This window comes from Vanacampus margaritifer, chromosome 4 (genome assembly GCF_051991255.1).
Source record: "Vanacampus margaritifer isolate UIUO_Vmar chromosome 4, RoL_Vmar_1.0, whole genome shotgun sequence".
Classification (NCBI taxonomy): Eukaryota; Metazoa; Chordata; class Actinopteri; order Syngnathiformes; family Syngnathidae; genus Vanacampus; species Vanacampus margaritifer.
Window position 1 is genome coordinate 19,546,503 of NC_135435.1, and position 23,446 is coordinate 19,569,948.

Sequence of the window (23,446 nt, forward strand, 5' to 3'; positions counted from 1 at the left end):
ATGGGTGGAGAAACACGCACGCATGCAGACGACACACAAAGAGGGAATTTCTGGTCATGACATGCACACACGTTATCACATGTGAACTGAATTGGCAGATATTTAACTGCTCGTCCAAGTTGTTATTTACACTGCCTTTCACATTTTTGGGGTGACCCACAGAAAAATGTATACAGTAAGAAATTGGGGTCATTAAAGATATATATATATATTTTTTTATATATACAGTATATATATATATATATATATATATATATATATAAACGTTTTTGGGAAAAATTGAGACATGTGGAGTTAAGGTAGAAAAAAGAATTTACATTGTGTTTTGTAAATTATTTTATTGTCGTAAAAAAAATATATATGTTGTTATTATTAATAGCTAATTTATGATTGATTAAGCCATTATAGGTAAGCTCTATTATCTAGTATTTTATTATTTACAATAAATAAATTAGCCAAATATTACATGAGATGATTAACAATCATTACACAAATAAATACATTATTTTTAATTCTCTAATTTGGGAAGGTGGCGAATCTAAATAAATGAGAAACAATACTTTTCTTTTCTGACACCAAACTTTGAATAGGATAATGTATATTATATATATTATTATATAGAGTAGATGCCATACACCAACGAAGAAGTATACAATTTAATATTTTTCTTTCTTTCTGTCTTTCTTTCTATCTATCTATCTATCTATCTATCTAGCTAGCTAGCTATGGGGTTAGTTAGCTAGCTAGCTAGCTAGCTATCGTTTCCAACAGCTCTCCTTATGATGCAGTGAAGTTGTATGCCACATACGCATATTGTCAAATGAATACCTCTGTGACAGAGTCACAAACTTAAAATTGAGCCTCATATGTAAAGGCGGAATTTCATCTTCTGTATTGAATTTAATTTATCCATTTGAAATGAGCCTGAAATGTGTAGCGGTTTGCTGAGCTGGCATTGCCATCCTCATGATTGGCGTCCCCGTTGGCTCTCTTGACACTCTGCTGCTGTTGATGACAAATGAATAGCAGTTTAAATCTTCATGCTTCCACCTGCTGGTTCCCACACACACAAAAGTTAATTACACGCCCATTTAAGCAGCCAAAGATAGTACGCGTGTGGGTGGATGTGTGTGTGTTTATGTCACGGTTAGGTGCACACTCAATGATGTGCACATGTGTTTGTGATACAACACAGCAAAGTGAGCGTTCACTACAACTTCTTGCTGAAGGAATTGCCACTATACCAATAAGTCATTAAAGCAAATATGCTTGGTGAACATACAAGTGCATTCTTTATACTGGCCAGAAGAGGGAGACTCGAGTTATCAGGTAGTATGCAAGTCTGTAAGGAAAATAAGAAAAAGTTATCAAAACATGTGAGTAAACATTTTAAATATAAATCCCTCCATTTTGTATGCAGTGTTTATTATATTGGGGGTGAGTTGACTTTGGGGTAAGAGGCAAGGTACACCCCTGACTGGTCACCAGTCAGTCGCAATGGATGTTTAGGCAAATGACCATTCACCCTCACCATTCGCGTCTTTGGACAAAAAAGTTTGAAATTAAACAAACGTGCTTATTGTATTTAAATGTGAGAAGCCATTTTGTATGTACTAAAATTGAACTAAAGTAACACTAGCGATATGCTTCTAATCTACTGTATATGTGGATATAAAAAGTCCACACACCCATGTTCAAATTGCAGGTTTTTGTGATCTAAAATATTTCAAAACATTTTCCAACATTAATATGACCTTTAACCTTCAAAAAGCAATGTATTTAGTCATGGACCAAGAGCTTTTGCCTTTCACCTAAATATTTAATCACATGGTCTTTAAAAAAAATATATTTATTTTTTTTAGAAACAAGAAGTGGGCCAACATACCCCACTCTCTGCTATTGAGCTTTAATTGGGCCCACTTTTGTCACAAACATGTGGCTACATGCTGTGCTTATGTGGGTGTATGTTCTTATAAGTGTCCAAAAATACCTGTGGCCTAATGACCAGTGGAGGCTGGGTCACGTCCTGGCAGCATGCTGGGCTGTAATTAGTTGCGTAATGGGGGAAGCAGACCCCCCCCCCCCCCCCATATTCAACACTACAACACTATTGTCAATGTTCAATACATACAACATAAATACAATTTTTGAAAATTTCAACAGGCGTCTTTTGTTTTAATCTCATAAAAACTCTATCATTAATCAATCAATATTTCCTCTTCCAGAGATTTTTTTTTTAAGTAGTAAAAATGTATTAGCAAAAATGTATACACTTCCCATTTTTCTTGGATATGTTGAGTTAAGACAAGTCTTGTTTAATGTTCAGTGTTTTGAACAAATGTGTGTAAAATCTTTTCTTTTCTTTTTAAATACTTGAATTTCGCTGTTCGGTTTTCTTTTCTACTTATTGTGTACAGGTCAGTAACTGACATTTGCCTTATTGCCGCCAAGTGGCAGAACGCTCTATTGTACTGAGCAACTCATTGACAATTGTAAGAACTCCAATGCATTGAATTCATAACATATGCTCTGAAATTATGCCGCCCACTAGCATAAGGTCGGCATGCGAACGATATGGCTGCATGGTTAAGAACCACCTATTTAGACATTTCAAGTATAAACTTATGGCCACCCCTGTATGGGTCATGGTTTCACCCTGGCCACCCCAATAAAAAAATTCTGGCTACGCTCCTGGATGAGGCGGAACTGCTCTCTCACTGTGTGTTGTACAAGAAGTACAGTCGCGTTGCCAGAGTGCCAGAGAAAAATCCTCTGTGTGTGTGTGTGTGCGTGCGTGTGTGCGTGTACGTGTGCGTGTGTGCATGCGTGCGCGTGTGTATGGTATTGTACTGCAACACAATTAGTGCTTCCTGGCTGTCCAGTTGTAATGACCAGAAACTCAGAATAATAGGCTTGTGGAATGTGACGGGCAACTAGTTCAAACAAACTCAAGTGTATAGAAATGCCTGGCATTTTTCTGAGTGTGTGTTGTCCATCTAATTCATGCCAGTCTGAAACCATATTAGACTGGATCAAACTAGACCAAACAAACTGATTACTGAGTGAGTGATCATTAAAGGCACAATTTTTGTTCTATAAAAAAAACAACATATTTCTAAAAGGTAAATTTAGCAATGTTCACGTGGAGGTAGCATTGAACTTAGGGCTGATTTTCTTAAAAATGGAAATGAGGCCATCATCGAGGTGGAGGGAATTATGAGCAATTCTCAAAAGCAGTCAGTGACAACATAAATGCCTCAAATTTCTGCTAGAAAGCAAAAAAAAAAAAGGCAGGAAAGTCTACTAGAACATTTGTATTTGGAGTTACTGATTGCACTTACAAGAGGGTGTGCAGACTAATGCAAAATGTTATTTTAGGATTTTTTTTTACTTTCCGCTCTTCGATTTTTTTTTAAATCAGTAGCCTTACTGCAAGTTGTACCAAGAAACATAAACAAAAACTGGCTTTTAAACAGGGGTTTTTAATCTTTTTATTTCCTTTGCATTTATTGTATCTATAAAGAAAACTCTCACTGCACACCATTAAAAATAATTTCACCAAAAATATATACAACATATAGACAAATAATAATGATCTCAATATACTTCCTCAGTGTGTGTGTGTGCGTGAAATGACTAGTTGTATGGCAACAAGTGGACATTAATTGGACCTTCTGCCATCTAGTGGAAAAGTATTTAATTGTTCTTCTTGTCACTATATTTCGCTGATATGGAAATATGAACACATTTCTTCCAAACAAATCATTTTCTGACAAGTACTGTTAGCACAATTGGATAGTTTCCCGCATCACTGATCTAATAAGATTTAATACAAAAATATGACTTTATTGCTTAGTTTTTATTGCTTAATTTATCAATATTGAGATACTAGTATTGCATTGCATAACACTGAGAGCTGTATTATATTTTTAACAAAAAAAAAAAAACTGCCAGTAACAAAGAGCTGAAAGAGCCTCACACAGGTCATTGTTAGTGTGCTTATGTGAGGCCCCTGCTGTACATATCACTGTTCATTTAGCTATTATTTGCCAGATCATGTGTTGATGTTATATTGGGGTCCGGACCTAAAAATAGCTCTCATGGTTTGGACTGATGGGGCCCACAAAATAGTACAAGTTAATCCCTGTTATGTAAGTGTGTGGAGGTGGAGGGGGGCTTCCAAATGGGACCTGAGGTTGAGTGTGTTTGTGTGTGTGCGAGTATGCACGTGAATGCACTTGGGCTATGCTGAAAACAAACAGAGTCCTGCAGTTGCGTGACTTGGTACTGGGAAGTGGGCACCGCTCACAAAAAAAAGTACATGAAGTCGACGTCTGTTAATTGTGGCACATGTGCAAAGTGGAGGACGGTCGACATTTGGACAAGGGGTCACCGACCTTTTGGAAAATGAGAGCTACTTCTTGGTATTGATTAATGCGAAGGGCTACCACTTTGATGCAGACATCATGAAATAACAAACATGCTGAAATTATCCAAGTGCAATTTTCAGTGAACACACAGTCAGGATGGGAATTAACTTTGCATTTTGAGTCCAATTGACTCATTTTCTGCCTCATTCGCACACACGCATACAAACACACATGCACACACTCGCAAAGCTGCAACTCAGCAATTAGTGGAATTCTTCAGTGGGATGTTTGTACACCATCCACAGCTGTGACATAATTTGAGATGAAATCACTCACTGTAACCACACGAGCACAAGTGCAAGTGGTCATGTTGCGTTTGACTTTTTCTTTTCCCTTTGCCTATTCTGCACTGTTGTGTTGTCATGTTTTACCAATGTGTCAATGTGCTGTATTTATTTATTTAGCTATTTGGCAGAGGCAAAGAAATTTGAGGAAGTAGGACAAAGATGCTAATTTGTGTATATAAGTATTCTACAGCGTATTGGAAAAGGTTGCATGTTGCTTTTCAAATTAAGACCACATAAGATTTTTTTTAAAAGCCGTTGTTAAATTGATTAATTTGTGAATGCATGCAATCATACGTAATTGTACAGTAGCCTACTGTGCCACTTTAATTTTAGTGTGTCGCCTCCCAGTGGTTGTTAGGAGGAATGGCAACGACTAAAGCATTCATTCAAATGGACACTGGAATAATTGGCGTTTCAAGTCACACAAAATGCTGTCCACAGATGAATTGCAGAGTGGAAAAATATATCACGGTCTTGAACGTTTAATTCAATTAAAATGTTGCCTGTGTGACAATATTTTAATTGTATGGGCTTAACAAAGCCATTGATTTATTTGGTCAAAGGAACAGTATATATATATGTATAATTTTTGTTTTTTATTTTTTTTGGAATATTGAATTTCAAAGTATTTCAATATGTTTCCTTTATTTACAGGGCACTCAATTAAATTACGTAGCTCTACTCACAATTATGATTATATTACTTATATAATATGCTAATACATTATTTATTATACACTCATTGTAATCCTGACAGAGAATTTTAGTTTACAATCCTGTGTGCTTTTGTTGCAAGCATGCAAGAATATACAATACCTTTTTGTCTTTTCCCGGTTTGAATTCCCAGTTATAATAGACAAAAATATGTATTTAATACAGGAATTCAATATAGTTTTTATTTGTAAAACAAAATATTTAAAATAGTAATCAAGTCCAGTAATATACCTCAACAATAACAACTAATGCTGTTTTTTATTTATGTTGCCATAATGATCATGACCTGTTCTGATTGGTTGGAGCAAATCACGTGTTGCTATTATTTTTAAACGGCGGTGCGTGGGGTTAATCAGGTATGGCGACACGCGTGTGCTCGTGTGTGCGCGTGTGTCCAATGTAGTTTAAATTTTATTTTTTTTTAAACTTCCATCAACTCAAAAGCCTTTGGGCGGAACTGTCACGCATGCAATGAAACAAATTCCAAGCTACAGCGTCGACTGGACGCCAAATGAAACAAGCTGAATCTCGCTGTGGACGTGGCCGAACACGCTGGCTGCGTGTGCGTGTGTCTGCTCCTGGGATCTTCCACGTGGCCAACAACACACTCACTTTCCATTCGTTGGCGGTCGGGAGCGCGCGCCTGACGCAGTGCAGAGCCCGCGGCGCGTTCACGTACCAGCAGCGGCTGGAGGTGAAGCGCTACTACTGGTAAGTGAACGCAACATTGCTCAGATAATATCTCACCTTTTACCTCTCCGTTTCCTCACTCCATCTGGTGTGACAGGTACGTGGCCGCGCGTGTGTCCTACACGTCTTCTGCTTTGCACGGAAGATGTACCTTTGCAATATGCATAACGTGCACGATGTTGTTGGCGGTCTCGTGTAGCTACTCTTTCATTTTGAGACACAGTCAGAGGCAGTCGCTCATTGGAACCTGCTTTTGAGCCACTGCGTGGATTCTTATGGCATCCATAATAACCGACACGTGCTGTATATTCACCGGTGGTCACAACATTAGGGACACTTGCAGATTTGCCTACTAGTGCAACGAACAAGCTCCTGATGTTGGCATGTCCCAATCCCATACACATTAACTGCTAAGTGTGTGTAATAGATGACTAAATGTTACTTGGGAAAAAAACAAATACATGGTTATATTGCCCACAACAAGTAATTTGGTATAACACGTCAGTTTGATCATATTTTCTATGTTCGTCATCATATTGAACATGTTTCACGTCTCCCTGAAATTACTGTCTTTCTGTCATTATGGAGTAACTGTCTCTTTAAGAAAACCTCTTAAAGGGATACTTGACTCATTGCGCCATTTTCAGCAGTAAAAAGTAAATATTTTGTCTAGAATTAATTTGATAAGTTAATTATTTTTCATGTACAATTAATACATTTAAAAACATATTTTGCCACTTGCTGTCGACTGAAGATGACATCACTCGTGCTCGGGAAACAGGTAACGGCTCACCTGTTTGTTGGGTTTGGCCATGTAGCGTTAGCAAACTGAACCATGACTGGCCGTTACCTGCTTCCTGAGCACACTTCATGTCATCTTCAGTTGACAGCAAATGGAAAAATGTATTTGTAATAATTTATGCAAAAAAATAATGAAGTTACCACATTAATTATAGTCAAAATATTATTTTTTTTACTGCTGAAAATGGATAAATGAGTCAAGTATCCCTATAAGTTTTCAATTAATTTACGATCAGCATTATTTTCTTTTTTTTCCCCCTTCAATTCAGGCTTAAACAAAGCTTGGTCATGTTAAGTGAAGGTCCACTATAAATCTCAGCAAGTCCATTCTGTGAACAAGTCTAAGTTATTTTTTCAAATACATACAAGTTCAAAAATTTTAAATGTGGCTCTGTTTGTCTGATATTTTCACTATGATTAAAACATATATTCCTTAGGTATGATAATTGGAACATTTTTGCATTATAGTATGCTATATAATTACTTAGCAATGTGTTTGTGTTTAGGCTTGATCATGGATACACATCTGAGCAGACTGGTCCCTTCAGTTCTGGTTCTGGTTCTGGTCCTGCAGGTTCACCTGTCCCAGACCGCACCTCAAAGGTAAACCACATATTTGGACTGCTTTAACTTTGCACTTGTACACGTTTACGTGAACATGCTGCTAAGCTGTATGACACTGAATGGTTAATACTGTCTGCTAATGCTATCTGTTGTCGTCTTATACCCATCAGCCCTGCAGAATGAAAAATAACATAAAAGTCGATTATTTGGCGTGCATATTTGCATGCTCATTGGTTAAATTTATCTCTGCTTTTTCATAATATCCAAAGAGAGGATCCAATAACAGCTCACCCTGATTCCAAAGTGCTGACCAATCCTTTTGGTTTAGGAGAGGAGGAGCGAAGGTGACTGACACAACAACAACAACAACAACAACAACAACAACAACAAGCCAACACATAGTCACTAGTCAGTAAACAACGTGTGTCAGTATGTTTGGTGGACATTTCTGTTTTAATGGGCCAAAACACGATTGTCCTGTCACTGTGGACTTTAGTTGCCGTGTTGTGAGAATGACGTGTCCTACACTGATAAGATTACATGTGCAGTTATACTGATTCACGTTGCAATCTATATTTATTTAATCCTGTCAACAAGAGAAATTAATAGATCATTTCACATGTTTGTTTTTTTAACTGACATTTCCGGATCACATATCTGCCACAGGTTGCTGCAGCGTTACATCGAGTTAACAAGAAAAGATGGTGTTGAGATCAACTCGCGGGATGAAGGTAAACATCAGCACCAAGTCGACTTTGATCTTCACATGGCCAAGTGGACAATGTTAAATATATATATATTTTTAAAGAAAAGTTTAACATCAACGTAACGTATCATTCCTGTTGTTTGGTCAGAGGTGTTCTACTTGTTTCGTCTCTATGACTTCGACCGCAGTGATCGCCTGGACGGCTTGGAGATGATGAAGCTGCTGTCTGACTACAACTCCCAGAATGCACCTGAGGAACAGGCCAATGATATGGTGAGGAGTGGCGGACCTAACAATATTCATAATTTAACAGTCGCCACAGAGTATAAGTTGCAACAATCAAAAAATATATCAGAAAAAAACATAAGTTGCTCCAGGGTTGAAGTCAAACGACGCATGCTAAATTAGCGACACTTCTTCTTCCTCCATTTCTTCTTCTACTTTCTTTTGGTAGCCATTTTTTTAGCGTGCCGAAGAAGGTGGCCACCAGTGGTAATGCACCAAAAGTATTCGTCAACCGCCAAAATAAAGTCAACACGATTAGGGAACAGAATTTTTGGGTGCCAGTCTGATCTCTAATTTTAATACATGCAAGTTGCACCTGAGTGTAAATCGCAGGAACTGGACTGTGTGATACGTTTTGTTGTTGATATCGTTTTGTGTCCAGGTGGTGTCCTTGGTGGATTTCCTTCTTCAGAGTCAAGATGTAAACCGAGATGGTCTCTTGGCCCCTGAAGAGCTGCTCTCTCCTCCATCAGCTCACATAAAGGTAGCGCACAATACACTCTGATTGGTTATGAACTTATTACAGTTCACTGTGAGCAGAGATGGCTAGAGGAGCCAAACGTTGATTTCTGTTAAGAGTGTTGTTAATTTAGAATAATATGGCTCAAGTGAAAGTAAAAAAAGTAGGCTTCCAAATAATGACTTGAGGGCTCTGTTGTTGTGAGATTGGATGAGATTGGATTATTTTTTGTTATTCACAGTATTTAATTATTTGTAGCTATTTGTAAACATGTGAATGATGCTATTAAAACCAAACATAATGGCGAGACTACTGTAAAAAAAAAAATAAAATTAAATCAATAATACTATAACATGTTCATTTTTGCATGGTTCTTTAAATTACAACCATTGCAAATAAGAAGTAAAGTGACATAATCATTTTTTGTTATATTGACCTTCTTATATTGCCTTCTTTATTTCATTAATGCAACATAATACAATCAAATGATCTCGTTTGACCGATGTAACGTGAGCCCCTCTGCTTTTGCACCTTCAAAGGACAACACCAACAACATCCCTGTTGACGATCAGAAGGCCGTACAGGACGAGAGGATGCCAGACGTGGACACCAAGCAGGAGATGATGGAAGCAGCCAAAGAAGAAGAGGAGCCCGCCGAACATGTTCAGACTCATCAAGAGGAGGTGCAACAAGAAGTTAGAGCAGAAGACCAACATGAGTCCATACAGCATGTAGATGAACTCAAAGGACAAGAAGTCCCAGAAGAGCAGAGGCATGAACAGAAAGTCCTTGTACATCAGGGCCAACCGGAAATATGAACACACGCACAAGCACTGCAGTTATGTTATGTCTTCGTTGTCACGACCTGAGACCACTTCTGTGCAATACTTATGCAACAGGAACGGAAGAAAGTTTTAAATGAAAAATGCAATCTTTTATTCGAACTAAATTTCAAACGCGTAAAGTATGTTCTATGTCTTGTGTTATGGAATTTTGAAGTTTTACAACCACTATACATCGTTTTTAGGATTGTGTTCTTTCTGGGGGCAGATACTGTTTACATGTTGTGCACCTGATATGTGCACGGTGCAATGAAATCAACTACTGTCTTCCTCCTCGACTTTTACAACCTTACAATGATTGGATAATAGGAAATCCTCTTACAATAGGCCAGACCTCACGTACCAAAAAAAAAGAGGCAAAGATAGTACGGATAATTTTTGTGTGACTGATGGCTGACATAAAAGAATGTTAACTTCATGGACTACAGCTTTCTAATAGCTTTTAGACATTTTTTAATGAAAACATCACATTTCATTAAATCACCCAATTCTGGCTGTATTGGTTTTGAAGAGTGTGTTCTGAATGGGTTTATTCATTTCTGTAATTGTGTCCCTTTAACTATTTCTGAACCATTCATACAAACAAACACAAAACATATTTTACTTTTTCTTCTTTCATTCTCACTTCCCCCAAAAAAAACAAAGCAATGTCACCTTTGCAATTATGATAATGATAATAATGCATTCATTTAATACATTTTATTTTTGCAGTATAATGTGATTTAATATTTTATTGAAAATATATGTGTATTTAAAAAACTGGACCTATCAAAAGGAAAGCTGCTATAAATAAATTAATGGATGACATAATACATTTGATTAATGCTATGATTTTTGTTTTAATGAAACAGTACATTTATGTATTACATCATACAACAACATACTGGAGAGCTGTTACAAATCCAATAAAATAAACAGTAAAATGAACAAAAGCAAATACATTAATCAAAAATTCATCTGCAACATGTAAAACAAATATTTATATTCAAAGATTAAAATAAATACACAATATCGAAATTTAGAAAGATTACCTTTACAAAATTGTCCATAAAGAATATTTTTTTATGTTAATGAGTTAAAGTAAAGGTTTATGAATATCATGCTGAAGACATGTGTTATTAAGTTTTCAAAACTTTATTGAAATTTTGATATGAACATTTACAAATATGCAAACAATTAGGAAGTAACAAAATGCAGTATAAACATCATTATGTGAGAATAACTGAGTAAATTAAAACGATTTTTGTTATTACAACGACCACAATTATCAACACAATCAAAATCATTACAATTATTGCATTTTTTCTATGTTAGTCGTAGAAATTCCTTTTCCGTTCTTTTGACTGAAGCACGTGACGGATGTTGGTCGCTATAGTGACCGTTAAACAACAAACAACATGGCGGCCAACGCGCAAAGTGCAGGTGCGTTTTGTCAAATAATTACTCCGTCAAGATGAAGTCAAGCCAAATGAAGTGCAAGTAGGAAACTACTGTAAATGTTAAGACAGTCAAGTCTATATTTTTTCCCCCCCAGAGGTGGAAAAAAAGATTCGAGCTGCTTTCGAAGCGTTTGACTATCAAACAAACAGCACAGTCGATGTCCGGTGAGCTCTTTTTTTTAACTGAAAAACACTATTAAAAAGAGGATTTTGCTTTTCCTGTTGACTCATTTCGCTGCAGACTACATGTTGTCTCGTTTGCATCATATCACGACCTTTCAATTTGTAGGCTATTGTACTGAACATCATCTGATTATGTACCTTATAAATTGAAAATGTCACGTAAATGCATAACATTGTCATGTATTTGTTTTTCTCAGCGAAATTGGCACTATCATCTATTCTCTGGGCCGCTTCCCCAGTCAGGCAGACCTACACAACTTCATAGCTGACGTAAATACCTGCTTTCAATTATAAAATTAAGTAAAAAGTCAAATGCATTGTCAACATAAAGAAAAAAACGCCTTGATGATACTCTTTTCAGTTGAGTAACTAAATAGCCTACATGGTGTTTGTCAAACCAGGTGGAAGAGGAGGAGGACCAAACAGGATTTATCCACCTGGACCGCTTCCTCCCTGCCATGACCAGAGTTCTGATAGAGCACAAGTAGGATGTCTCTAAAAATATTAGCGACCATGTTGTTGTCTATCAAAGTGGGTCGGGACGATTGAATAGATTGGATCTTTGAATATATGCACCACAACATTAGATACACCTAAACAATTCAATGACTTCCAAATTAATTGTATTAAGTATCCCACGAGGCTTCATCAAATTGTTCACGTGTTAAATGAATGCCTCAATGAAAGCGTCAATCAAAACTGAGCATTGCTAACTAACTTCATTATTTGTTGAGCGAGCTCTTTTGTTGGATCTAATTGGATTGTGAAAGTGTTACTTCATGTGATGAGATCATGAAAGGAATGGACCGGCTAGATTGCCCTACTTGAAATTTATAAATGAATTGTGCTGTATCATCATAAGTATTGTGCTGGTTAATGACTAACGTCGTTTATGAGTAAGTAAGTGTTGCTTATGTTGTAGGTTCCCTCCGATCTCTGAGGACGTTCTGCTTCAGGCGTTTGAAGTGAGAACGCCCATGTTGTATTCATGTTTGTTTGCCTTGCATAAAAAGTTGTGTTTGGAAATGCAGAGTCACACTCGTCAAACCAGTAAAACAATACGCTGAAATGAACGCTACGTGACTTTTTGTTGTTGTTTGGGATAAAAAACAAAACCCCACATATTAATTTGAAATGTATTCCTAAAATACTCTGAAATGCAATGTTGGAGCCTCATAAAATTAGTGGCGTGAATGACATAATTTATTAAAAATATTGTATTTTTATTTGTTTATGTATTTTTTTTTATTTTGTTGTTTTTATTATACAGTATTTATACTAATGATACACTTCATTTGTATTTACTCATGAAAAAAATCTTAAGAGATCATTTCTTTATTTTTTTAATGTCTTCTTCAGGTGGTGTACAGCGCCACTTTCCTCTGTTTGAATTGGAATGGGAGAACCTAGCAGTTATTTTCTGTTACATATTCAAGCCAAGGCGCTACTGACAAGCTAACTGATTGGATGCCCATGACCAAAAAAGTGTTATGCTTCTCTTTTATAAATGTGGGATAAAAATGTGTTAAAATGTACTAAATGATTAAAATGATCTTGTCTGGCTGGGAGAGCAGCACCGCTAAACCTGGCTCGAGCATGTCGCTATATTTTCTCAAAAGTATTTTACTACTATCATTACACTTTAGCTGATTGGCTGGGAGAAGTCACATGGTTCTTCAACATTTTTGCCTGACTCAATGACGTCACCCCCGGCGCGACTCGACAGCGTGCAACTGAATTACATATAAATGGATTGGCTATGCTGCTTGTCGGGAGGCATTGACCGGACTCCATTCATGTGTAAATCGGTGCGTGTTGTCGAGTCGCGCCAGTAGTGACGTCATGCAGCCGACAAATTCGGCCTTCGGAGGACCCAGCCTTGTGAATTTAGACACAGGCTACGTTATTTAAACCTTGAAAATACAAGCGAACCTGTACATAATAATGTTCCAACATAAAACGTGATAATTAAATAACATTAACAAACTAAATTACAGCAAAATAAAACATTTTCTAATTATAAATATACTTTAAAACTCTAAATATACTTAAAAAAACAAACTCCTGTGCATTACTGATGTAGCTGAGAGTGCTTTTATTGTCAAATATTTACATACGAATCAAGTGTTGTAATTATGTGTTGAGGTTCTTGACGGAGAAAAGAAGGGCTTCTTGGACCCAGATGATCTGTCACAGTACATGATGGAGGAAGGTAAATCATTTACACATTTAGCTTAACTTGCAGCTGTTGGACAATATCTGGGTTTTGTGTCAACGTCAGGTGAGGCCTTCACTCAGGAGGAGATGGATGAGATGCTGACTGCCCTCACTGACCACGAGACCAACCTGATTTATAGCAAAGACTTGCTCAACCATCTCATCATGGACCCTGAAGTGTAGAACATGGCACACTAAGCATGATTTGTAATAATTGTACATTAAACTTACTTTTGAGTTTGAAGGGTCTAATAGCGGTTTGTTCCATGATTCTAGTTAATATCCCTACTGTTAGAACGTGGTAGGGAAGTTTTTTAAATGTTTATCGGACTAAAGATTGAAAGAAGCAGCATGGGATCATATCAACTTTTTAACATGAAGTCATTTAAGCAGGACATGACTGGGTTAAATAATCCCTTTTAGGATTGAACATGTTGGGGTGGACAAAAACTATGCACATTAAGAAACGATCAACTGCTGTGTCAGCATTTAATCACAGGTGATTTTGACATGGAGTTAACATGAAAAAAAAAATAAATCACAGTAATATGACCCGTGAGCCTCGCCTTTCCATCACTGTGTACACGCTGAAGCCCATTTCACACACACACAAAAAAAACATCTAAATTAATAAACGAGACTCATTTACCTCCAGCATAAAATCAGAATGATAAAAAGAACAATTCAAGGTAGCTTATTTTGTATTGACCTCACACCTGTTGCATTATAAAACTGATACTTGTGAAACCCAACGGGGATTTAATGGAAAATATTAGAAGAGGAAAGTAGTGAAGTGTTGTGGAATGTTCATAGAGGCAGTCCTCGCTACTTATTTGGTCCTTAGAGAGACACGGACACGTGATAACAGAAATAAAGTAGCGGGACGCTAAATGATAAGAGTAAATCCAGCATCTCTCAAATAAATTTTACCATCATTACATGGCGAGTGACATCATTAAAAGAGCTAACACATTCATAAGCAAAACTCACATATGCTGGGATCATCTAAAAGTTTCAACCAATATCTTTTCATTTCACAATATGGGAGACAGGATGCAGGTGTGGTCTTCCAAATAGGAATGGACCAATCAGCTCGGCTCATCTTTACTAAATATGCATTTATTTGAAACTCGGGGTTCGCATAGTGTAGAATTGCTTGTTGATTAACGCCACTGTAACAACTGAATCTGTTCTGGGTGGGTTTGCTGCATAATGGCAGAACTGATTGACAAACAAACAAATTATAATAATCCAGTCCAAAATATGAGCTTGTTTACCAAGGCTCAAGGTACTACATGGCTAACTAGGCCGTCTTGTGCTCCTAACGGAATGAGAACGAAGGTTAGTCAAAATGACTACGATGACTCAGCAAAAAATGTCAGAATGTTGTTGTGTAGAAGACACAATTCAGCTTGAAAGCCGCCCATTGACAAATAAACATTCACTCGGACACGCCTGTGAGCAATTCAGAGTCCATTTCAAGCAATGTTGGAAGAAGCTGGAGACAACCCAAGCAGGCACAGGGAGCTCAGATTCAAACCCCGACCTCAGAACTGCAAGGCTGATGTGCTTACTACTAATCCACCGTTCCGCCATCTTGAAACACAAACTACTAAAAATAGAAATAGGACATATAAACTGCACATTTTTCTCATTCAAGATAAAACCCGTAAAGCACACGTTCCGTGAGCGCTTCCTGGAAAGAAAGGACCGACCCAAACCTCGACAACATTATTCTGTTACTTAATCACTTATGTTAGTGGTCCACCTTGTTCTTATTAACCCAACAGGCAGTGGAGTCAGCACCTGTTTTGCGTCACACCAAGATGATGAGAGTCACAGCGTGGTTAGCTTGTACTGCTTTAAATCTGCAGCACCAGTCCAGCGGCCGAGATGTTGTCTCCCCCTCCTGCGGTCTGGTACACCTCGGTGCACACCAGCACGGGCGCCACGCAGATCTCGTAGTCGACCTCCTCCCAGCAGCTGACGGGCCGGCTCTCCTGCAGGGGGATGCGCTGGCTGCCCTCCCGCCGGCTGACGGAGAACGAGTCGTCCATGATGAGCCTGGCCTTGCTGGGGTCGATGTCGTCGGAGCCGCACACGTGGCGGTTGGCCGTGAGCGAGGCCTTGGCGGTGGCCGACATAGTGTTCTTCCACTGGGAGCCCCGGGTCACGATCATGGCCTGAAAGGCTAACGTGTGCACGTGCAGGCGGGTCAGGGGCTTGCCCCACGCTTGGGCGTCGTCGTCCTGAGCCACGGCGTCTTTGTAGCGCTGGTTGACCATGCGGTAGACCTCCCTCATCTGGTCCAGGACGGTAGCGACCCGGGGGTTTGGGTCGGACAGTACTGTGATGGTGGAGCCTTTGAGGAGGCTCAGCAGGTTGGGAAGCTCCTGTTCGTTCATTCCTAAGGAGTCCGCCTGGGGGAGCAGAAACACGATGACAAGCAGATGAGAGCTGAGCTCAGACAAGACCGAACTGTCAATAAAAGTGAAAGTGGCAGTGTGCAGTGTGAGATCAGGATTAGTTTCATTTTTTTTGCCTTTTGACTCAATCCACTAAAGAAAAATGGCACGACTAATGTCTTACATAATCCTCAGATTCTATCACCCAGGACGTTAACTCAAAAATCGACATTTTTTAGTAACACTTTTTTTTAAACTTCAGCATTGATGAAGATCTGCACTCGACTGACTGACATTTATTTTTAGAATCCCTGCCACTAACACTAGCAACCTATAATGTAATAATTTCCAGAAAATATAATAATGCCTGAAAATGGGATGAACTTAACACGACCAAAAATGTAATAAAACACAATAATGCGATTTAAAAAAATCTATTGATATTGTAATATTTTACCAAAATATTCCAGTAATATATTGGGGATTTATTACATTTTCAGGTGGGTCTCTCCCCCCCCCCCTCAAAACAGATCATGTAAAACTTGACAGATAATGTAATATTATTTTTTTCAGTCAGAAGTTCCACATTTTGTGTTTTGAGAATCTAAGACAGTTGTACACGTTCAGAGCAAAAAATGGAGTGTTAACATGTTGGTGTTAAATGTTTTTTTTTTTGTGAGTTAATTTCAACCCCCAAAGTAGGGCTGCTCGATTCTGAAGAAAATATTAATCACCATTATTTTGGTAATAATTGCAATCATGATTAGGATGATCATGTATTTTTTGGGGACAAAAGAAAAAAAGAAAATGCTTAAACAAAAAAATTAGTAAGCAAAATAAAATTCTTTGAAACACTATAATTATGCAAGTTCCTTTTGGAAGAGGTGCAAATGTCTAAATTTAAACAACTCAAAATTAGTATTAATAATCTTTTTTTTTTTTAACGATTATGCTGATTTTGCAATTGTGGAGTGTAATAATTTAAATTGTAATTGAATTTCAAATAATTGCATAGCCCTACCCTAAAGTGTATTTTTAACCATGCCTAATTAAATTGAGTTATTTGACAGAGTTGATTTATTTATTGTTAAAACAACTTGCAGCGTTAATCAAAATAAGCTCCGCCCACTTGATTAGAAACACGCAAAGACTTCTGGGATATGATAAAATATAGATGATACACTAATGTTATAAGGTTTTACATGATCGGTAAAAAATTATTACAATATCAGTCATCATTTTTTTAATACTATATTAGTGGTGAAATTATTACATTATTGGGATATATTTCATTTTTGATTAAGCTCAAATTTTATTCCATTTTCAGGAAATTTTGAGTTTGACGTACTTGAGGGATGACGTAATGAAGCAAGTCTTCCATGATGCTCTCTTCCACAAAACTGGCCATCTCAAAATGGACACCAAGCGTGGGAGAGGAAGTGGCCAGCACTTCGGCCAGGCGGGAGAGCAGAGCGGCGCGCTCGCCTGAGGTAAAGGAGTAGCTCCAGTTAGAGCGGCTACGCTTTAAAGTTAACCAAATGCCTTCATTCGGTTGCATCCTACCTGACTGGAATGGAAAGTTGTCCATCATTTGTAAGCCGCCCACCACCAGAAGGTCTGGATGAAAATCTTTGAGCTTCTTGGCGAACTCTTCCATGGATGCCAGGTATGGATTATGGTCATCGCTGTGGACAATGTACCTGCACAAAAAAAACAAGAGGTCAACTTCACGTCAATGAGCGCTTACTGTTAGCCAAGACACACCTGTTGGCTCTGCGGGAGGAATACTGCCCCCACTTTGCACCAGATGGATACTCCAGGATGAGATGAATGTCTGGCTCTTCTACGATATTGCCTGCAACTGGAGATACAAATACCAATGATTTAAGGGGATAATGTGGCAATGAAAGCATCAAAATCACAATTTGAGTAAGTGTTGTTTGCATGTCCGCACCAGTGATGTGCCGTGACAGGACGTCATTAAAGTCCGGACTAAAACTTCCCCCGAGCAACACGTCACATCCCTCGTTGGCCATGCGGCCGGCCATGACAGGGGCGTTGCCTCCCACCGACCATCTGTTTCCAGGTAGGTCACGGGACGCCTCCACCAGCTCGTCGAAGAGCGTCTCATTCAGCACGAAGCGCCTGCAAGGGATGCCAATGACGACACCATAAAAATAAGTTGTTATGGTGCCCCCAATACCGTGAGTAGTCACGGTAATGAAGTAAACCATTTTGTGCCATTGGTGAACTCATACCGATTGAATGTAAGAACGGCAAGGATAACAATGAAACAACCCTAAACCTAACATGAACCTTTAAATTAGATTAAATTAATTAATTATTAAATTAAACCAAATATTATTGGCCTTCAAACATTGGCCAAAATGTTCCCCTTTAAACATTATTGAAAAAAAAAACAAAGTTTGAGACGCTGTGCAAGTACCCTGAATGCACCATTTTGCTTGAGTAGCATTAGCAACTAGCAAGTGTGTAGCATATGTTATTGTGGTTATTCTGTTGTCCTCCAAGCATCCTTTAAGCAATTAAATGACATCCCAGTTAGAGTTAACTTTTTTTTTTTTAAATACATATACATATATATATACATATACACACACATATATATATATATATATATATATATATTTATATATATATACTTTTTTTTTTGTATGTGGGTGAGTATGTGTATGTGCGTGTGTGTGTGCGTGCGTGCGTGTGTGCGTGCGTGCGTGCGTGTGTGCGTGCGTGCGTGCGTGTGTGTATTCATCAGTTCACCTAAAGCCCATTAAAAAAAATCCCATACTAATAATATAATATAATAATAAATTGCCAAATGCAGAAACATCAATGTAAGTTATCACGATGTAGTGGCTCTCGCTAACAGACAGAATTAAGTAACCGGACTTAGGTTAAAAAATTCTATATACGTAGACCATGTTTCTATAAATTTTGATATTTGGTTTTTATTTGAGGCAGATATTTTTTCCATTAAAATGTGATTTATGAGGAGGTTAGACCATTGGTCGATATTCAGAGTTTGTTTATTTTTCCAGTTAACAAGAATTGTTTTTTTAGCGATAGTAAAGGCTACAAGTGTAGATTGAAATTGTTTATGTGGTAAGTCAGTTGTTGTTAGGTCACCTAGCAAACACAAGTTTGGAGATAAAGGTATCCTACAGTCCAAAATAGCGGAAAGTTTTTCTAAGACTTTAGTCCAGAAATACATAACCGCAGTACATAACCATAAAGCATGAACATAAGTGTCTGTAGTGTTTTGTAAGCATTGGAGACAAATGTCGGAGTCTGAGAGTCCCATTTTCTTCATCATATATTGAGTAATGTATGTTCTGTGAATAATTTTATATTGGATAAGTTGTAAATTTGTGTGTTTTGTCATTTTAAATGCGTTTTCACAAACTTGAATCCAAAAGTCAGATTCCGGTGCTATAGACAAGTCTGTCTCCCATTTCAAGATGGGTAAAGACATTTTATCAGTATATGAAAGTAACTTATATATTTTTGAAAGTTTTTTTGTTGTTGTCGGAGAAAGCTTGTTAATATCTTTAGCTAAAACAGGCGGTTGGAGCGTACCCCGAAGTGTTGGAATTTTTTTCTTTATCATATTTTTAACTTGTAGATAATGTAAAAAAATTCCGTTTTTTATATTGTATTTTTGGAGCAAGGATGTATATGATATAAACATATTATCTGAGGAGAGATGGTGGAGATGTGTAATTCCTTTCTGCTCCCACACAGCTAAATGAAACGGTTGGTTGTTAAGTTGAAAGTCGGGGTTATGCCATAGGGGAGAAAGTCCACAGGGCTCCACTTGGGCTTTTGTCAATTCTAGTCCAGTTAGAGTTAACTGTAAAACTAAACACACGTCATTAAGAATTACATCCACTGTATATTTACTTTAAATACAAAACATGCTTAATTATTAAAACATTGCTAGCCTAGCGCTAATGCTAAAAGCGATTCAAATGCTAACAGGAAGTTAGTATCGACTTCGGGGGTGTTATTCCTTCAAATAACGAATATTCACACACAATCGTTGTGAGAACACATACCCACAGGTAAGAAAGATAACACTAAGCAAAGGCACAAATTATTCCCAATGTGTGAAAAACAAGTTATTTTAATATAATTAAATCGCAACTTTCTTTTTTTTTCAAGTTTATTTATACAGCCCTTAATCACACAAGAGTCTCAAAGGGCTTCACAGGGGCTACAGTTTACAAATATCAACGATATCCCCATTTTCAACTACTATTATTTTAGTTTATTCTATTTTTATTCCACTTTCTTATTGTTTTAATTGTTATGGTACTAATGATACTAATTGAAAAGGAATTGGGGGGGGGGGGGGGGGGATCGGGGGTTAATTTTATTCATTAAATATATTTTTTTAAATAATCAGCAGATTATTTGGTAATCTATATTTTTTCTGCCAAAAATCGGTGTCGGCCTCAAAAAATGCATATCGGTCGGGCCCTATGTTAAATGCAATGTGATTAAAACATATTTACAATACAAGTTATCTGAATGTGCCATTGGGATTGTCAATGCAATATTTGTTGCAGCTCAATGAAACGTAAAGTTTTGATCTGGTAAGCAAGCTAATCATTTTAATGTGATGGAAAATAGAGCATGTGAGGGAGGGACAGTAAGTCATGAGTTGCCTGGGGGCCTGACCAATAAAATTGTCAAAACTTGTTCTTAACTGCTCTCAAGCTTCACAAATCCATTACACACACTACACACAACTATTTGTACATGATCTGTATAAAATACAAAACAAGACCAACTGAGCAATTCTACACAATAAGGTAACATCTTAGCCAATGTCAAACTTTACAAAGAGAAGAAGGCCTCACAGTCACTGATTTTAAATCAAAATTAATTTGAATTTTGAAGTGTTACTGTTTGTTACATTAATTAAGTTTGACTCTGCAACAGATAATTTGCATTTTGTGAACCCCCAAATTCAAACAATGGAATGGCCACACCTGACTGTGTTTGTCTTTCCAATGAAAACGTCTAGTCAAAAGTGAGCAATGAATATTCAATTATATTCATCGAATTTCTGAGGGTATGGATACTTTTGACTCTTTTTTGCTGCTAAAATTAAATTAAAAAAAACACCTGAAACTTTTCTGTTTTAAAGAACATTTCATTAAAAATTTGCTGAGGTCACAAGATCCACAGGCACAATTTTAAGATCAACTGAAGCAAAATGTCAAAAAGTTACTAAAATACGCAACAATCCCTTTACAACAATATCTATTTTGTTAAGACTGACCCAGTAGTTCCTAAGATTTAAGGGTTCAAAGAAAGGTGGCCCCTTTTGCCAAAAATGTCCAAATCTGGCGGCCTGTAGCTTCCAAAAACGCTGCTTCGACTCACCTAAAATGTTATATTTAGTGTTGTGCCATCACGATTAACAAGCAGACCAAGTTGCATTAAAATCAAAATCTGCTTAGCTCAAACCCACCGAGTAATTTGGCATGGAAACATTTTATACAAAGCTTAGACGCGGCTTACTCTGCCGCGGCGCCTGGAGCAAAGAAGTAGGCGAAGCTCTGAGACAGTTGCTCGGCATTTTCGATGTAGTCATGATGGAGGGGCAGGTCGGTGGGCGCGAGGCCGATTTTATTGAGTAGCGACACGCCGTCAACGAGCAGGTCCACGCAGCCTCCAAAACCTGCGAGATGAGAAGCAGATGGGTGAATATGCAAAGTTTGTGAAACATGATGGCGATGTTTATTATTATTATGCAGTCTAGGGGAAAAGTACAACAGTAAGCAGTTCTGGTCAACTGGAGCAGAGAGACATGCCAATGTAAACAGACACATGCTATACTCTACATTCGATGCCACATTGAAGCTTCACATGACCAGCATAAGCACATGTATGATGTAAGTAGGCTGACGTGGGATGCTGTGCTAACCCACACTAGTGGTCGGTTTGTGTGGCTGTAAATGGGCAAAGGTTGGAGATACAGGATAAGAACATGACAACATTTAGTAGACGCCCTTCCAAAAAAACGGTTGTGAGTTTCAGGGTGTAATGAAAAGATTCGACTTTGAGCAGCTCCATTATGGAAGGAGGATTTACCTACATTATTTCACACAAGGCAATCTTATCTGGAGATGACGACAGTGTTTAGCACCACTAAATGTAAACATTCCAATGCATGCGTAAGTAACAAAGCCTTAGACCAAGTGACGTCTGACCGAAATGAACTGGTCCAGCTGACCAGAAAAGATGCTCGTTTTTTGGACTGAATATCATTCGGATTCACTATTTAGTGACAATTTGGCAGCCTGCATTTCTGCGAGTACCGCTATTAGATTGATGATTTGTTTTGGCCACATTAATTTTATTATTATTATTATTATTATTATTAAAAACGTATGCAAAGATCCCACAGTTGACTTACAGTCAAACTTTCAAACCACAGCCTGTGCATGTGCAGCAGCCAAATGTCACGAAACAATGTGAATGATAAAAAAGAACGTTTTAACTGAAATGACAGGAGCTCACTCTGCTAGCCCTTACCAATGGCCACCTTTGGTCGAGCGATGTGATTCATTCCAACTTTGCTCTCGGCGCGGAGAAGCGACGACAACACGATGCCCAGCCGGCCGTCCAGTACGTCGTTGCCCGGTGGCCGAAACCAAATGGCCAGAATAACGACAAACAAGGAGATTGCAGATCCACATTTCATCCACGATGTCCTACCTGTGCCCTCCATCGTTAACTTACTAGCTTGGCACTGGACGGTGGACACACTGTACTACTGGAGACCTAGCAAGTTCCAACTGAGCGCCTAATGGGGTGTTTGATTTTGTTTACAGGATGTCCCCGACGTGCAATAATAACAAATTAGGTTAAGTCTACACGCACTTAATATAATTAATTCCACTATAACTTCAATGTAGATTCATACTCATTCTTAAAAGGGGATTCATTCCATTCGATTAATTTGTTTCAAAATCCACTGTCGAGCATAGAGTTGCATTGAGGCAGGTGACGAAAAAGAGTAGTCTAGTAACCGAAACGAGCATACCCTTCTCCCCCTCCTCCTCCTAAGGGGCGTGTTTATTCTGACAACAAGGCGGAAGTAGAGTAGCCTGGGGCAATAAGGGGGATGTAATATTTCTACAAACATGCAACAGCGTCAATATAATCCGTATTTACATTAAATATTGACCTATTTAGACAAACCGGTTTCACGCACGAGCTTACTTGATCAAAATTCACGAAATAACGGTTGTTTCAAGCTTTGTGGAGTTATTCACGTTCCAAGTCAATTCAAAAGATTCACATTCATCATTTCGAGAAAAAGCTATGGGGAAAAAATGTGACAACACTGGTTCAGAAATGTGACACTACTGGTTGTTGTGCACTGCAAC

The 23,446-nt window shown here is 38.0% G+C and overlaps 3 protein-coding genes across 3 annotated transcripts; 2 read left to right on the forward strand and 1 right to left on the reverse strand.

The window, feature by feature from the left end:
* Positions 1 to 5,955: 5,955 nt before the first annotated feature.
* cgref1 (cell growth regulator with EF-hand domain 1) lies at positions 5,956 to 10,277 on the forward strand (the record flags this gene model as incomplete). The annotated part of the gene is made up of 7 exons (XM_077563484.1): positions 5,956 to 6,217; positions 7,428 to 7,524; positions 7,755 to 7,829; positions 8,152 to 8,216; positions 8,340 to 8,464; positions 8,859 to 8,960; positions 9,476 to 10,277. Coding segments are annotated over 7 exons (1,005 nt in total), but the record flags the coding sequence as incomplete, so codon positions are not given.
* An 858-nt stretch (positions 10,278 to 11,135) lies between these two features.
* Positions 11,136 to 13,861, forward strand: drc8 (dynein regulatory complex subunit 8). Its single transcript, XM_077564186.1, has 7 exons — positions 11,136 to 11,200; positions 11,313 to 11,382; positions 11,598 to 11,670; positions 11,802 to 11,884; positions 12,323 to 12,365; positions 13,546 to 13,612; positions 13,682 to 13,861. The coding sequence occupies exons 1-7, from the start codon at positions 11,176 to 11,178 to the stop codon at positions 13,798 to 13,800; spliced, it is 480 nt and encodes a 159-aa protein (XP_077420312.1). The 5' UTR covers positions 11,136 to 11,175; the 3' UTR covers positions 13,801 to 13,861.
* A 221-nt stretch (positions 13,862 to 14,082) lies between these two features.
* Positions 14,083 to 22,961, reverse strand: adpgk2 (ADP-dependent glucokinase 2). Its single transcript, XM_077564185.1, has 7 exons — positions 22,590 to 22,961; positions 21,573 to 21,732; positions 17,977 to 18,167; positions 17,787 to 17,883; positions 17,586 to 17,722; positions 17,371 to 17,507; positions 14,083 to 16,037 (listed from the first exon to the last, which is right to left on the reverse strand). The coding sequence occupies exons 1-7, from the start codon at positions 22,783 to 22,785 to the stop codon at positions 15,480 to 15,482; spliced, it is 1,476 nt and encodes a 491-aa protein (XP_077420311.1). The 5' UTR covers positions 22,786 to 22,961; the 3' UTR covers positions 14,083 to 15,479.
* Positions 22,962 to 23,446: the final 485 nt, after the last annotated feature.